The following is a 13,588-nucleotide window of genomic DNA, read 5'->3' on the forward strand; positions in this document are numbered from 1 at the left end:
GTGTCTATTTTTCCTTTTTTCCTTTTTTTTTTTTTTTTTTATTCCGATTCTTCTTTTTGATTCGGTCGAGGGCATTTTTGCATTTCCCGACCTGTGGGCTATCTCTTTTTGTACATAATTCTCTTTTTTCCCTCTCTCTCTCTCCCTCTCTCCCTCTTTCTCATCCCTCCATCCTCGTGTCACGTTCTATTGGTCATGAACATGCGATATGGTCATGATCGATAGACAAAACTTTCCCATCGAATCGCATATGGTGTTCGATATTCTACAAGTCTATTCCTGTGTATCCAAATCGGATGCTAAACCTAGATGTATGTACATAAGTATATCTACGCATCTTCTCTTCAGATGTTGGAAATGTTCCAGTCAAGACAGGTTCAAACATTGAATGTTTCTTTTGAAATGTCAAAAACTAAATGTTTGGAGATTGTATATGTAACGCCACATGTGCAAGCTTGAACGGACTAGTTTTCTCATTTATATGTATGATACATTCCACCGATTCTATGCCATCAATTGATCCCAAGGTGCCAGCCTTTCGTGTACCGCTAACTCCAGTGTAACATGATTCTAATTTTGTACATTTCCTTCGTGATGGTGATCTGTCTGCCCAGTTCGTAGTGGATGATAGGTATCAGAGAAGATGCTCGTCGGTCCGAGCAGTGAGGGTTCTCTTTCTCCATTCGATATGTGTGTCTTGCTGAGTAGTTGGCGATGACCGTTTTTTTTTTTTTTTTTGTTTTCTTGTTTTTTGAGGCTTTTTGTTCATGGTTGATAGAACATAGCAGTGTGGTCACTTGGCTGGCGTCGCAGGCGTAGGAGTCTTGTCAGAAGGTGTGTTGTATCCACCACGACCCATTTTGAAAGTTGAGATTGAAGTTAAAGTTGGAGATTGAGGTTGTAGAAGGTAGTGAGAGTCAAGTTTGATCTCTGGTTGAGGCTCAGATGTGGGTTGTTTGTAGTGTTGATGGAAGTGTGGATTGATGTATAGAAGTATACCAAAGAATTGATTGAGCTTGGGAGCACTTGATTGTATAGATGGCTTTCTCGAGTGGATAGGTTCAAGATATATATAGAAAGTCTTTGAAGTGAGGATGTTTCTGCAGAGGTAAAGTATGTAGAGAGCATAGCTTGAGCATCTGATATTTATACCTTGTCTGCCTTGAATGAATCATTCAGGCACCCCAGTATCTAGTTCCCATTCGACAGAAGCAACCCCCATTCGGGCGATGTTCTAGACGAAAGAACCCGAATGTCTGACTCAGGGACTGAGTCTCACGAGTTAATTTGTGATTTATTTTGATTTATTTTGATTTGTGATCTAATTTAGTCTTGAAGAGATGAACCCGAGTCAGTTAGACCCAAGTAGACGATACTCAGAAAAGTGAGATTTTAAGACTCTGATTCAGTCCAGGTAGCAAAAGTCAGAAGTATAATATGCAAAAGAGTAGAAAATAGAGTAAGTAGAAAGTACTTTGATATTAAAATTCCATTATGTACACTATTAGTGTCTATACTAGGTTTTTCTGGGCGCGTATGGGAATCATGGATCTGACTAGTAAAAGACTTGGCCTTTTTTGGGGGTCTACTAGTACATACTACTATGTGTAATACAGTACATATTTTTTTGCTGATTTTAAATCAGAGAATGACGACATGACTTATTAATGAGATTTAACTATTATAATTAATATTCATACTAGGTAGTTAATTCTGATTTGTACATTTTCAGCTGATATTTCCTGAAACATGAAACATGGCTCGGCACAAGTGCTTATTAAAGTGATTATTTGATTCTGAATTTCGGGGAATTAGAGAGACTGCGAGAGAAGTAGAGAGAGACTAAGAGAAAGAGAAGTTATATGTGATTGGAGGAAATTGGAGGAATTTGGGAAAAAATCAAGTCAGATTCCTACTAAGAATAGAAACATTTGACATCTTTAGTACCTACTCTGTAGGGGAATTCATAAAGAGAATATGCCATTTCTACCGAATCTACTAATCCATTAATCTATCATGATAATTAGCTATGATAATCCCTGACAGCCGCAACTAAAAATAAAAATAAGAAAAATAAGATATTCCCACGTTGCGCCCCTGCATTTTCCCATGTGCTGTTAAAGATAAGCTGGGGGACCTTGCTTTTTGCACTTGGGGGCCAAAGAAGAAGAAAAAAAACAAACCATCTGATTTGATCGATCGCTAGCAAGATATTCAAGAGCATCTGATTCGTTGCATTCATGAAAGAAAGAGCCCAACGCTGTGGTTAACCGCCACGAACACCGTAGTGGCTGTGGCTGTATACATAGATGATTGGGGGCCAAGCCCGGCTTCATCGTGCATGTCTTGTTCTAACGGGTTTCTCGGCTTTCTCGGCTTTCTCTGTCTTTTGGCTTGATTTCTTTCTCTAATTCCCCGTTTCTGACGATTCTATGTTTAGATGCGATTCGTATAGAATCATCTATATAGATCGGAATCATCTTTAGCCTAAACAGGAAAGTGTACACGGTCACACAGATCGGGAGGTATTGGGCTTCAATTGAGACTGTGATATTCTACTTGGTTGGAGCTAGCATTATACGAGGTCGTACATGGTATAGGTTATGCAAATTCTCTTTTGTCAGAGTGGGAAATTTCAAGGTTCTTCTAGAAGAATCCATGCATATGCATCTGAGTCTGAATCGGAATCTGAATCGGAATCTGAATCTGAATCTGAATCTGATACATCCGGCATATAGAACCTTGGAAATGATTGTCTCGGGAGACATAGTCAAATCTTCAAAATGTTTCAGGGTTTGGAATCTCCAAATGGAAACATTTGAATGTGATGGACATAGCCACAAGAGAAGAGTAGCCGCCTTAACCTAGCAGAGAGCTGAACATGACTTTAGGGCTTGAGTCACGCGGCAAGAGCTGCGGAGAGGCTGGGATTTCAATGGTACGCCTGAACGAGTCATTGAACGGGAAGGCCGAAGTCCAATTGGAAAAGAAATTGATTAAATTAATGATTATATTGGAAATCTATGGGCTTGTCCTCTTTTTTCTTTCTGACAGGGACAATAAAAAAAAAACAAAAATAAGAACGTCTTCGGGAAAACCATCGTCACGTCGTACGCCAAATTCACGGGCTGTGCAAAAGAGAATTCCAGAATTCGCCATGACCAAGTCTTGAAAATATTACAGAAAATCCACGGTCAAAGCCATACACGCACACCTCCAGATGTAGTATATGCATGGGGGTATCAAAGTGTCATAAAAGAAGAGCAGAGAGCTTCCCCCCCCAATTACTTGGTGCGCCATTTCCAAAACTTCCATCCAGAGATTCCACTTCGTCCATCTCGCTGGTAGATGCGCCAATAGTAGACGGGGACTCCGGTGATGATAAAGGCCACAACAATAAGGGTTTGGAGAGGTTCGGCAATCACGGCTCGACTGAGGAGGAATAGACTGACACAGCAGAAGATAAGGGGAGTCGTGATCCACGTCCGGTACGGGCGCTCCAGATGCGGTTCACGAATGCGCAAAACAATCAATCCCAATACCGTCAGGAAATAAAACGTATAACCTGCAACTCCATAAAAGGTCACAAGCGTTCCAAACTCACCCACCACAATATAGATGGCAGTCAAGGTGGCGTTGAAAGCCATGGCGTTGATGGGCGTGAAGCCGAGTCGCGCATCGTCACCCAGCACACGCGAAATTGACCGCCGAGCCCATGACCGGCTACGAAGGCGGCTACCAGCTGGTGGTCCTTGAGAAGCCGAGCCGGAGAATCCAAGTCGGCCAAATATTGAGGGAAGATAACCTTCCTTGCCCGCCGCATATACCAGCCGACCACTGGTGAAAGTGGTGGCATTCAGGGTGCCGAAACAACTGGCTGATACCACGAGCGCCAACACCAGACCACCCACGGGGCCAAATACTTTACTACCGAATTGAACGGCGACGGTGTTGCTGGCTTCAATGGTATCATGTGGGAGGACGAGGAAATAGGCGACGTTGGCTAGCAGATATGAGAGAATGACCAATGGCATGGCCGTATGAATAACTCGGGGTAGATCGCGATTCGGGTTCTTGAATTCGCCGGTCACATAATTGGTCTTGATTGAAGAAAGTTAGCAGACAACTCGGTGGTTAAAAGGGGGGGGGAAGCATCTTACATTGTCCCAGCCATCAAAAGCCCACAGACCCGCATACAGCGCGACGGCAAAATCAGAGATCTCGGTATTAGTACCCTCGAACCATCCGTGAGTTTTCCACTCCTCATTGGCATCTCCTTTGGCTGAGAAGCCCGTGATGGCGACCACGACTCCCGTCACGGTTACAAATAGTAAAGCGATGAACTTGAAGAACATGAGAAGATCACCGATGCGAGTAGCGATCTTGGTCGAGATGCAATTGAACACCGTCACAAGCATTAATCCGCCGAGCGCAACACCTTTGTTGATCCACGGATTGCCCATCACCACGTCGGCTCCGACAAATCCTCGCACGACATATTCTCCAAAAATGATCGCAATGATCGCTGCCGACCCCGGTTTCAGCACCAACACCGCACACCAAGTAAACAAAAAGCCCATCAGATCTCCAAAGATCTTCGACAGGTACACCTGAGCACCGCCATTCAGCGGGATTGCGCCTCCTAGCTCTGCATAACTAGCAGCGCCCGTCCAGGCGAGCAGGCCCGCCACGGCCCAGACTATGAGCGAGGCGCCCGGAGACCCGGCGTTGGCGTTGACTTGACTCGGGGACGAAAAGATTCCAGAGCCAATAATCAGACCGACAATTAGTGACAGACCATTCAGGTATGTTAATGTCTTATTCCGTTCCAATGATCCGTCTTGACCTTGGCGATCTAGCGACGGGGTGCCTAACGGTGCATAGCCACCTTGTGTTTGTGAGAGTGGGAAGAGGTTGCCACCAAAGTCGAACGCGGAGGAAACCGAGTATGATCGGAGACCCCGTGTGTGGCCTGATTCGAGGTAGCCGTCTTCTGCAGGGCCGGCCAAAGGATCTTCATCCTCGAGGGAGAGCTTGCGCGATGACGAGATGCCGTCCGGGGACGATGAGCGTGACGAACCGTCTATCGAGGCGGGGGAAGACGAGGCGAGGGATGCGAGTTCTAGTGAATCTCGTGGAGCGGCGAGGTTGCCATTTCTGGACTCGTGAGCGAATGGATTTGACATCCTCTTTCTATCTGTGCTCGGTTTTCTCTCTCTCTCCTTTGTTATAGATGCTTGGGGCAGGTGTGGCTGATGCGATCCGTTTGCTTAAAGCCGAGCGCTATTCGACTGGACTGATGTCAGAAGCTGATAACTTTCTCCATATCCCCCCCACAGAAGATCGCTGTATTGAATGTGTGAATATGGAGAATAGGGGGAGAGAAAAAGCGTGAAAGAGAAAAAGAGAGTGGGCAAAGGAGAGAGATTGCGAGAGTTGCCAAGGGGTGCAATTCATTGAAATGGGGAACGATCGCCCAATCGGAATCCCCTTTGCGCCGCCAAATCCCCCGCGCTTTTCCTCTTGTTGAGATCTAATACCAAACACCCCCCAAAGTCCCATGAAGTCGTTAATCCCCTCCCAGCGCTGCAGCTTCAGAGCTATCCAGTCCGCAAGTCGACCTCGCCGATACGCCTCGACCTCAAATGCCTCCGCGACGGCTTCTCGAAAAAACCGCTGGTTGGGGGTTCTCGTCGTGACCGCTACGGCAGCTGGCGCTGGCGCCTATCTTCGATCACAAAGCCCTGGATCAACGACGCTGAATGAGGAAACATTCACCAAGTACAGTCTTGTCTCCAGAGAACAGGTTTCGGCCACAAGTAGCCTGTTCACCCTTCGACCCCGATACCCCAGCGGCAGCAACTACGATGTCTACGAAAGCGCATGGCGCATCGGTGTATGGAGTGTGATGTTCAAGCAGCCCCAACTACAAATCGGCCGTGACTATACACCTCTCCCTCCGACATCTGCGACGACTTTGACCGTGGATGAGGAAAATGAAGGGTACCTGCAGTTCTTTATACGGAAAGATCCGTTCGGCGAGGTCTCCCGATACCTGCATACCCTGAGTATAGGGGCCGATATTGAAATGCGAGGTCCCCAGATTGAGTGCGCAATCCCGGATGAGACGCAGGAGATTATCTTCATCGCTGGCGGTACTGGGATTGCGCCTGCGTTGCAGGCGGGATACTCGCTTCTCAGTCGCCGAAATGATGAATCCCGGCCGAAGATTCACATCCTGTGGGCTAGTCGGTTGAAGGAAGACTGTCTTGGGGGTGACAGCGACACGCCTAGAAGTTTGCCGTCTCGCGGCTCTTGGTTCTCGTGGTTTGGTTCCAAGACCGACGTTCCTGACCAGGGAGCGACAGTTCTTCCGCTCGAGGAGAGGAAGACTTCTCTTGTTGTGAAAGATCTCGAGGCTCTCAAATCGCAATACCCCGGTCAGGTCAAAGTGGACTATTATTTAGACGAGGAAAACCGATTTATTCGGGTAAACGACATCTCTGATGTTGTGAAATCTAGTGGGCCGTCTGATGGTCCGCAGAAGAAATTGATAGTGGTATCAGGTCCCGAGGGATTCATCAGTTATATGGCTGGTCCCAAGGTTTGGGCCCAAGGACAGGAGCTTCAAGGTCCAGTCCAGGGAGTAATTAAAGAACTCGATCTAAATGATTGGGCCGTTTGGAAGCTATAAGCACTTGTTTTTTTTTCGGTCATCTGTATCATTATGTTTTGTTCCTAGCATATAAGCATATACCATATTTTGAGGAGTTATGTTGAATAGTGAAAAGCTTTTTCTATCACGTTTGGGCGTCTCACTCCAAAATGACCCATAGCTTTTCCGCTTCGAATGCTCAGGTTGAACCCGTTTATACGTCAATAAAAAAAAGGAAATGAAAAAGAAATAAAGAAGGCGCCACGGAGGCAGTCTAGTTGCCTGTGGCGAAATCCTCAAGGTACTTGGCCAGCTTCTGCACATTCTCAAGGGGAACGGCATTGTAGTTGCTGGCCCGCATACCACCTACACTGCGGTGACCCTTCAGGCCCTGGAGAAGACGCTTCTCAGCGCCAGCCAGGAACTCCTTCTCCTTAGCATCATCTCCACCGTGAACGCGGAAGCAGATGTTCATTCGGCTGCGAATGCTCTTATCGGGAACAACCTGATACACTTGCGGGTACTTGTCCAAGGCTCCGTAGATGAGCTGTGCCTTCTGGTTGGCGATCTCCTCCTGTCCGCTAACCTTTTGAGCACCGAAAATGCCCACCAAGTCGGCCATGACCTGACCGGCGATCCAGAGGTTGAAGATGGGGAGAGTGTTGTAGAGGGAGTTGTTCTTGGCGATAGTAGCGTAGTCCAGCACGACGGGGCCGGGCAGGCCACCGATCTTCAAGCGGTGGAGGAGAGCAGGGGGAGGGGTGGCAGTGTGAGGAGGGAGCAGATCCTTGCGAACGATAGCGAGAGTGATACCAGTGACACCGATGTTCTTTTGCGCGCCGCCCTGTAGAATTGTTTAGTCCAAAGCTTGCCCTGCCTACTATTGATCGTCTGGGTGAGGGGGGCTACACTCACGAAAATCACGGCATATTTGCTAACATCAACCTTGCGGCTGATGAAGTTGGAGCTCATGTCAGCAATAACCAAGCGCTCATCTTCCTCATCCTGACCCTGTGCTTCCAATGACTTGGGGAATTCCTGGAACTCGACTCCATCCACGGTCTCGTTGTCACAGAAGTAGACAAATGCGGAGCCCTTTCCACCTTCCCGCTTGGTAGGGGTCAATGACCAAGTCTCCTCGGCGGGAATTGTACCGAACTTGCCACCATTGGCTTTGCGGGAATCCAGAGCAATGTTGACGTACTTGCTGCCAACCAGTCTAGCGGCCTCTTGCGAAGCCTTAAGCGACCAAGATCCGGTAACCAGGTAATCCAGTTTCAGCTCCTCATCAACCTCCTTCTGCAGTCTTTCGAACACCAATTCGTCAACCTGGGCCTTCTCGGCACCGGGGTTGGCCTTCAGCACATCGGCTTCGGCGCGGCGGCGACGACGCTCAATCCAGACCGGGACGAGGTTTTGGACGACAGCGCTGAACTCGCCACTGCCGCCGGCTTGCATGAAGAGGATCTCATAGTTATCGGGGATATCGAGGAGGGCGGTCAGGTTGGCCTTGGCGTCATCGAGGATCTTGTTGGCGGCGGCGGAACGGTGGGAGATCTCACCGAGTCCGAGTCCGGAGTCGTTGAAGTTGACGAATGCCTTTGCGCCGGCCTCGACGACCGAGGTGGGCAGGGGAGCTGGGCCAGCTCCGAAGTAGGCGACTTCTTGTCGGGAAGGCATTTTTGTGATTTGGTTTTGGGTGTGAGGGGAATGGGTATCTAGAGGAAAGGAAAGGGAAGAGAAAAAAAGATCGCGCAAGTGGACCAGGTGGATCAATCAACCTTAAGAGTCATCGCTGTCAAGTCAGAGTCATGATTATTGAATAACGCTAGCTAATTTCAATTCTTATTTGTTTCTTATATTACAAATTAATTGAAATTCCTTGCTTTTACAGGGCGTTTTCTTCTTCAATCATTCGCTTCAGCTCCTGCGACATTTCTTCTTTTTTTTTGGCGGCAATGGCGGGGTATGCTTCCTAAGGTTGTATATGCAAGGAATAGGTTTGGGAGATTTGATCTATTTTGTAGATAGAATACTCTGTAAAATAACAGAAACACTTGCAAGAGAGATTGGTGTATTTTTACTCATCAAGTGGTCTGTAACTAACATCGAAGGCTCTGAAGTAGGTAGCTGTTGGTGTATGAAGATCATATCTCTACATGAGCTCATGGCGGGGTGGATCTTCTACACCAAAAACAGCCACAACCGACCAGAAATACCCACAGATAATACAGTCTGTCTCTTGAGACAATCGTTTCTTTGTCAATTGCAAGCTGTGTACTTAATTGCCTAATTATAAATCTTTGGGCTTATAATTCTTATAATTGCGCGAGTTGGAAATTACAATATGTTCAAAGCCGACATCGGAGTATCATCACGTGTGGTTGATAACATGTTTGTAGTGTTTGTTTGTATAGTATAAACTTACAAAGTGTATGTATATGTGCTCTTCTTTCTAATATCTATCATTCACAAATTCACAGGCTTCTCTCCAGAAATTCTCGACACTCCTGTTCTTGCTTCCAGTGTCGTCTGGTAGGACCGCCATTTCCATGCAGGAACTTTGGCAGCGTACATTTCATCGATTTCCGCAAAGGTGCGGCCTCTTGTTTCCGGCATTAGGAAGTAGGTGTAGACGATGATGGCGGCCATGCACCCCGCAAATATAAGATATGTCTTGGCTCCAAGGCCTGCTGCATCAGCAGAGGTAAGCCGTGGGACAACGAGGGTAGTTATGACAGCCGTAATCCCCTGACAGGCAATGGTATAGGACATAACATAGTGGCGCAGCTTGGTAGTGGCCATCTCAGAGGGCATCACGTTGGATAGGGAGTAGAATGACGATGCCCAGAAGAAGTTGAAAATAAAACCTAGTGCGGAGATAGTCACGATGAATTGCTTTTTGCCGGTGTCAAAGGCAAGGCCGCCGGCTATGACATCAATCACAAACAAGATACTCATGCCAACGAACGCGGTGGGCCGTCGACCGGCACGGTCAATCACCAGTGGGGCTGCAAGGGTTCCAGCTAGTGTACAGCAGGATGCAATGATGGTTAAAGAAAATGCGTTTCCGGCTCCAATCTCTTCGAGAAAGACGGTCGAATAGGTCGTGGACAGAATGATGCCGGAGATCTGGTTCAATGAATAGAAAGAACCTGCCACCAAAGTTCGTCGGAGGTGATCTCGGCGGAAAATATGCCAGAATTTGACATCGGATCGGATCTCACGATGATTCTTTTCGCATAGCTGCATGAGGTGGAGCTCGTCGTCTACCTGTCCATCGCTAAAGCCACGCAGCTTTCGTAGATTATATCGTGCCCGTTCCATATTTCCCTTTGAAACAAGCCATTCCGGGCTTTCGGGGATTGGCAAAGTCAGCACGATTAGAATGACGGGAATGGCACACTGGATAGCAAGCGGGATCTGGTATGATAAATGGCCACCGATCCTTTCCGTAGCCCAGACCACGATAGTGCCGATGACCCCGGCTATGAGGTTTAGGATGTTGATGGAGCTGACGCATCTTCCTCGCATAGATGCAGGGACCACCTACTAGAGTTAGTATCATCAAGTAAGATGTCCATTCAGAATCCTTTGATGTCTCTTACCTCGGAGAGATATAGAGGGGCGGTGGCAATAGCGATGCCAATCGCAATCCCATTCACAGATCGGCCCGCTACAAAGGCCCCAAGATTCGGAGCAAAGAGTTGGAGAAGACTGCCCCCTAGGGAGATGGTATACGCCGCCACCAATGGCCATTTTCGACCAAAGTGAAATGTCAAAGACGGAGCGAACAGACTTCCAACCACATCGCCCACCAATGGAACAGAAATCACCAAGTTTTGATTGCGAGCGGACAGAACGAGACTGCCGCTGAGGCTATCACCTCCTTGAAATCTTTCGACCTGAAGGAAGATTAGTCTCCAAAACATTCGAACATTGGAAGGGGTCGGGATGGGGGACAATGCCTAAGCCCTAGACTCACAAATGCTGGCAATGCAATCATAGGCGAGATGACTTTATCATCATATCCAAACATGAATGACGCGGCACCAAAGACTATACAGGCTACCACAAGAAGGGTATTGACCGTACTCTTCTGATCATTTTGAGGACCGATATTCTCGATCTCGGACGAAGCGATCTCGTCTTTATCGGTCGACATGGCTCTGCGGAGGATGTAAAACCAGTGCGAGAGGGCGCTTGGAGCCGATATTGAAAGCATTCATATGGCCTCCAGATGTCTATATATCAATGCAGATCTAATCAAGTTCAATGTTATGTCATAACATTTCCCCGCAGAATGCGTGGATGGATCAATTTTCCCAAACATTTCGAAGACCGTGCTTTCAAGTTTCAGTTACTAAGATTTGGGAGTTTCTCCGAGGTTTCCCAGTGCAGCAGAAGCAACATCCCAAACTCGTTTTCACCTTTGTATCGACGAGAATGCATTTTTTTCGTGTTGATCACTTTCAAATGTTCAAATGTTAGCTCCGTTATATTCAAAAAGACCGAACATGTATGATAGCGGGGCTCCGCTGTTGTCAGACTGCCGATCGTGGGGTTCTTTAGTTCGTTTTGTTCCATTTAGCAGTTTCGCCGACGATAATCCGATGTCTGATGCCGAGCGCATCTCCGAAGTGCCCCGGAGAAAAAAATACTTGACGTTATCCAGTCACGGAATTCTCTTTATCAAATCAATATCGAAATCTCAGATTTGCCGAGCTGGTGGGTCAACTGGTTTCTCCGAGTTGTCTCCCCAGTTGCCGAGCTCATGAGCTATTGAATCATATCCAAAGATCCTGATGATATAACAGTTTAGGATTTATTATTTTAAATGTACTTTCAGGATTTCCTCCAAACCTCTTCAACATAAGAAAGAAAGAATCAAACAAAAAGAATTATCACCAAAAGAATCACCAAGTATATACAGCATGTCCGCCATTCTGGGCTCGCCAGAGGTCGACCAACTACTTCAAAGAAAGCATTGCCAATCGTCTTTGGAAAATCACGCCCAGCACACCCAGGCTTCAAGGTCAGGACAGAAGCCATCATTTCATCTGAGCGCTCCAAATGGTTGGCAGAATGATCCATGTGGTTTGGGATACGACCCTGCCACAGGCCTCTACCACGCCTTCTTCCAATGGAACCCATTAGGCAACGACTGGGGCAACATGTCCTGGGGTCATGCCACTTCAACCGATTTTGTTTCTTGGGAAATATCGCCGACTCCCGCTTTAATACCATCTGCGAGCTATGACAAGTGCGGTATTTTCACCGGCTGTTTTCAGGCATCTGATATCCACGGAAGCCCCGGGGCTTTGACAGTCCTCTACACCTCTGTCAGCCATCTTCCCATCCATTACACACTCCCTTATGCCACGGGATGTGAGTCTCTGAGCTTGGCCGTCTCGAAAGATGCCGGAAGGACTTGGGAACGCCAGGACTGCAATCCTATCCTTCCGGGACCGCCTGATAACCTCCCAGTCACTGGGTGGAGAGATCCCTTCCTGGCCACCTGGGCAAGAGGGCGTGCTGTTGACTCACAAGAGTCACAGCCTCAGCCTAGTCTCCATGGGTTTATTTCCGGTGGTATCAAGGCTCAAAACCCCGCCGTTTTCGTCTATACTGTCCAGCCTGATGATCTGCGACAGTGGAATTATATCGGCTCTTTGGTGAATGTTGGGCTTAACTTCCGTCCCTCGCGATGGTCCGGTGATTTCGGGGTCAATTGGGAGGTCGCGAATCTAATGACCTTGACAAACGATGCCCGCGATTCCCGTGACTTTGTGATCATGGGTGTTGAGGGTTGTTTGCGCCCGGAGGTAACAAGCCAAAATGCTGGAGAAGCTCGCCATAAACGGGATCCGAGAGGTCTCATGTGGATGTCTGTCAAATCATCCGCAAAGGATGAAAGCATTACCACCGATGCGCTCACATCCTACGCGTTCGCTGGATTCTTCGATCACGGTTGCTTGTACGCGGCCAATTCTTTCTGGGATCCAGAGACTTCCCAGCGAATCGTCTATGGCTGGGTGACGGAAGATGATCTCCCTGATAGTCTTCGTCATCGCCAGGGATGGAGTGGTGTGACCTCGCTGCCTCGAGTGGCAACTCTCATGACATTGCATCATGTCGTAAAAGCACGACACTCCCCGCTAGAGTCGATAACGTCAATTGAAACGGTAAAATCAGAAGGAAGTACCTTCACGATTCATACTTTGGGAATCAGCCCGGACTCGCGACTTTCCCGTCTTCGGCACAGAGCTACTCAAAGTCACCTTGCGGAATCATCCTTATCAAATTCCGCTGCTAAAGATCTTGCGAATTGTTTGTCGTTGAACACAAATAGATGGGAGTTACAGGCTGCATTTTCAGTTGGCCAGTCATGCAAACGGGTTGGGGTCGAGATTGCACACAGTGCTGGTAAGTGAAACTCGTTTTTTTCCCGCTTGGCTCTGTCTGTTTTACTGATAAAGTATCAATCTAGATTTTGAAGATTGTACAGTTCTTGCCTGGGACTCCTACAGTGAAACATTCACTATTGACCGACCCAGAGTTGATCCGGAAATCAACCATGGCCAGGAATCTGCTCCTCATACTCTTTTCTCCTATCTTAATGATGGAGAAGAGGTGGAGGAGGCTCTAAGAATCCACGCATTCTTTGATCAGAATGTATTAGAAGTGTTTGTGAACGGGAGAACGGTCATCACAACCCGAATCTATCATCCTTCAGACCGATGCTTCGGTGTCAGGTTCTTTGCAGGACCAACCGATGATAGAGATGAGGAATCATCTGCGGTACTTCTAGAGGCAGATGTTTGGGATGGACTTGGGATTAAATCGTGTTAAATAATAGTAATATAGTGACATGTTTGGAAGCTACCCGGTAGTAAGTATCATGGTCAATACAGAGAGAGAATAATATCAGAG

General features: G+C 47.5%; 5 protein-coding genes across 5 annotated transcripts; 2 read left to right on the plus strand and 3 right to left on the minus strand.

Annotated features, from left to right (window-relative positions):
• Nucleotides 1–3,284: 3,284 nt before the first annotated feature.
• N7466_009852 (putative amino acid transporter) lies at nucleotides 3,285–5,186 on the minus strand (the record flags this gene model as incomplete). The annotated part of the gene is made up of 2 exons (XM_057169241.1): nucleotides 3,285–4,100; nucleotides 4,161–5,186. The coding sequence occupies 2 exons, from the start codon at nucleotides 5,184–5,186 to the stop codon at nucleotides 3,285–3,287; spliced, it is 1,842 nt and encodes a 613-aa protein (XP_057017947.1).
• Nucleotides 5,187–5,560: 374 nt separating this feature from the next.
• Nucleotides 5,561–6,694, plus strand: N7466_009853 (cytochrome b5 reductase family protein; the record flags this gene model as incomplete). Its single annotated transcript, XM_057169242.1, has 1 exon — nucleotides 5,561–6,694. The coding sequence occupies one exon, from the start codon at nucleotides 5,561–5,563 to the stop codon at nucleotides 6,692–6,694; it is 1,134 nt and encodes a 377-aa protein (XP_057017948.1).
• A 235-nt stretch (nucleotides 6,695–6,929) lies between these two features.
• On the minus strand, nucleotides 6,930–8,335 carry N7466_009854 (O-phospho-L-serine:2-oxoglutarate transaminase; the record flags this gene model as incomplete). Its single annotated transcript, XM_057169243.1, has 2 exons — nucleotides 6,930–7,499; nucleotides 7,571–8,335. The coding sequence occupies 2 exons, from the start codon at nucleotides 8,333–8,335 to the stop codon at nucleotides 6,930–6,932; spliced, it is 1,335 nt and encodes a 444-aa protein (XP_057017949.1).
• Nucleotides 8,336–9,124: 789 nt separating this feature from the next.
• On the minus strand, nucleotides 9,125–10,820 carry N7466_009855 (uncharacterized protein; the record flags this gene model as incomplete). Its single annotated transcript, XM_057169244.1, has 3 exons — nucleotides 9,125–10,204; nucleotides 10,264–10,560; nucleotides 10,641–10,820. 3 exons carry the CDS (start codon nucleotides 10,818–10,820, stop codon nucleotides 9,125–9,127), a joined length of 1,557 nt encoding a protein of 518 aa, XP_057017950.1.
• A 769-nt stretch (nucleotides 10,821–11,589) lies between these two features.
• N7466_009856 (glycoside hydrolase family 32 protein) lies at nucleotides 11,590–13,507 on the plus strand (the record flags this gene model as incomplete). Its single annotated transcript, XM_057169245.1, has 2 exons — nucleotides 11,590–13,081; nucleotides 13,146–13,507. 2 exons carry the CDS (start codon nucleotides 11,590–11,592, stop codon nucleotides 13,505–13,507), a joined length of 1,854 nt encoding a protein of 617 aa, XP_057017951.1.
• Nucleotides 13,508–13,588: the final 81 nt, after the last annotated feature.

Source organism: Penicillium verhagenii (assembly GCF_028828195.1).
Source record: "Penicillium verhagenii strain IBT 33310 chromosome Unknown utg000009l_segment0_segment0, whole genome shotgun sequence".
Taxonomy (NCBI): domain Eukaryota; kingdom Fungi; phylum Ascomycota; class Eurotiomycetes; order Eurotiales; family Aspergillaceae; genus Penicillium; species Penicillium verhagenii.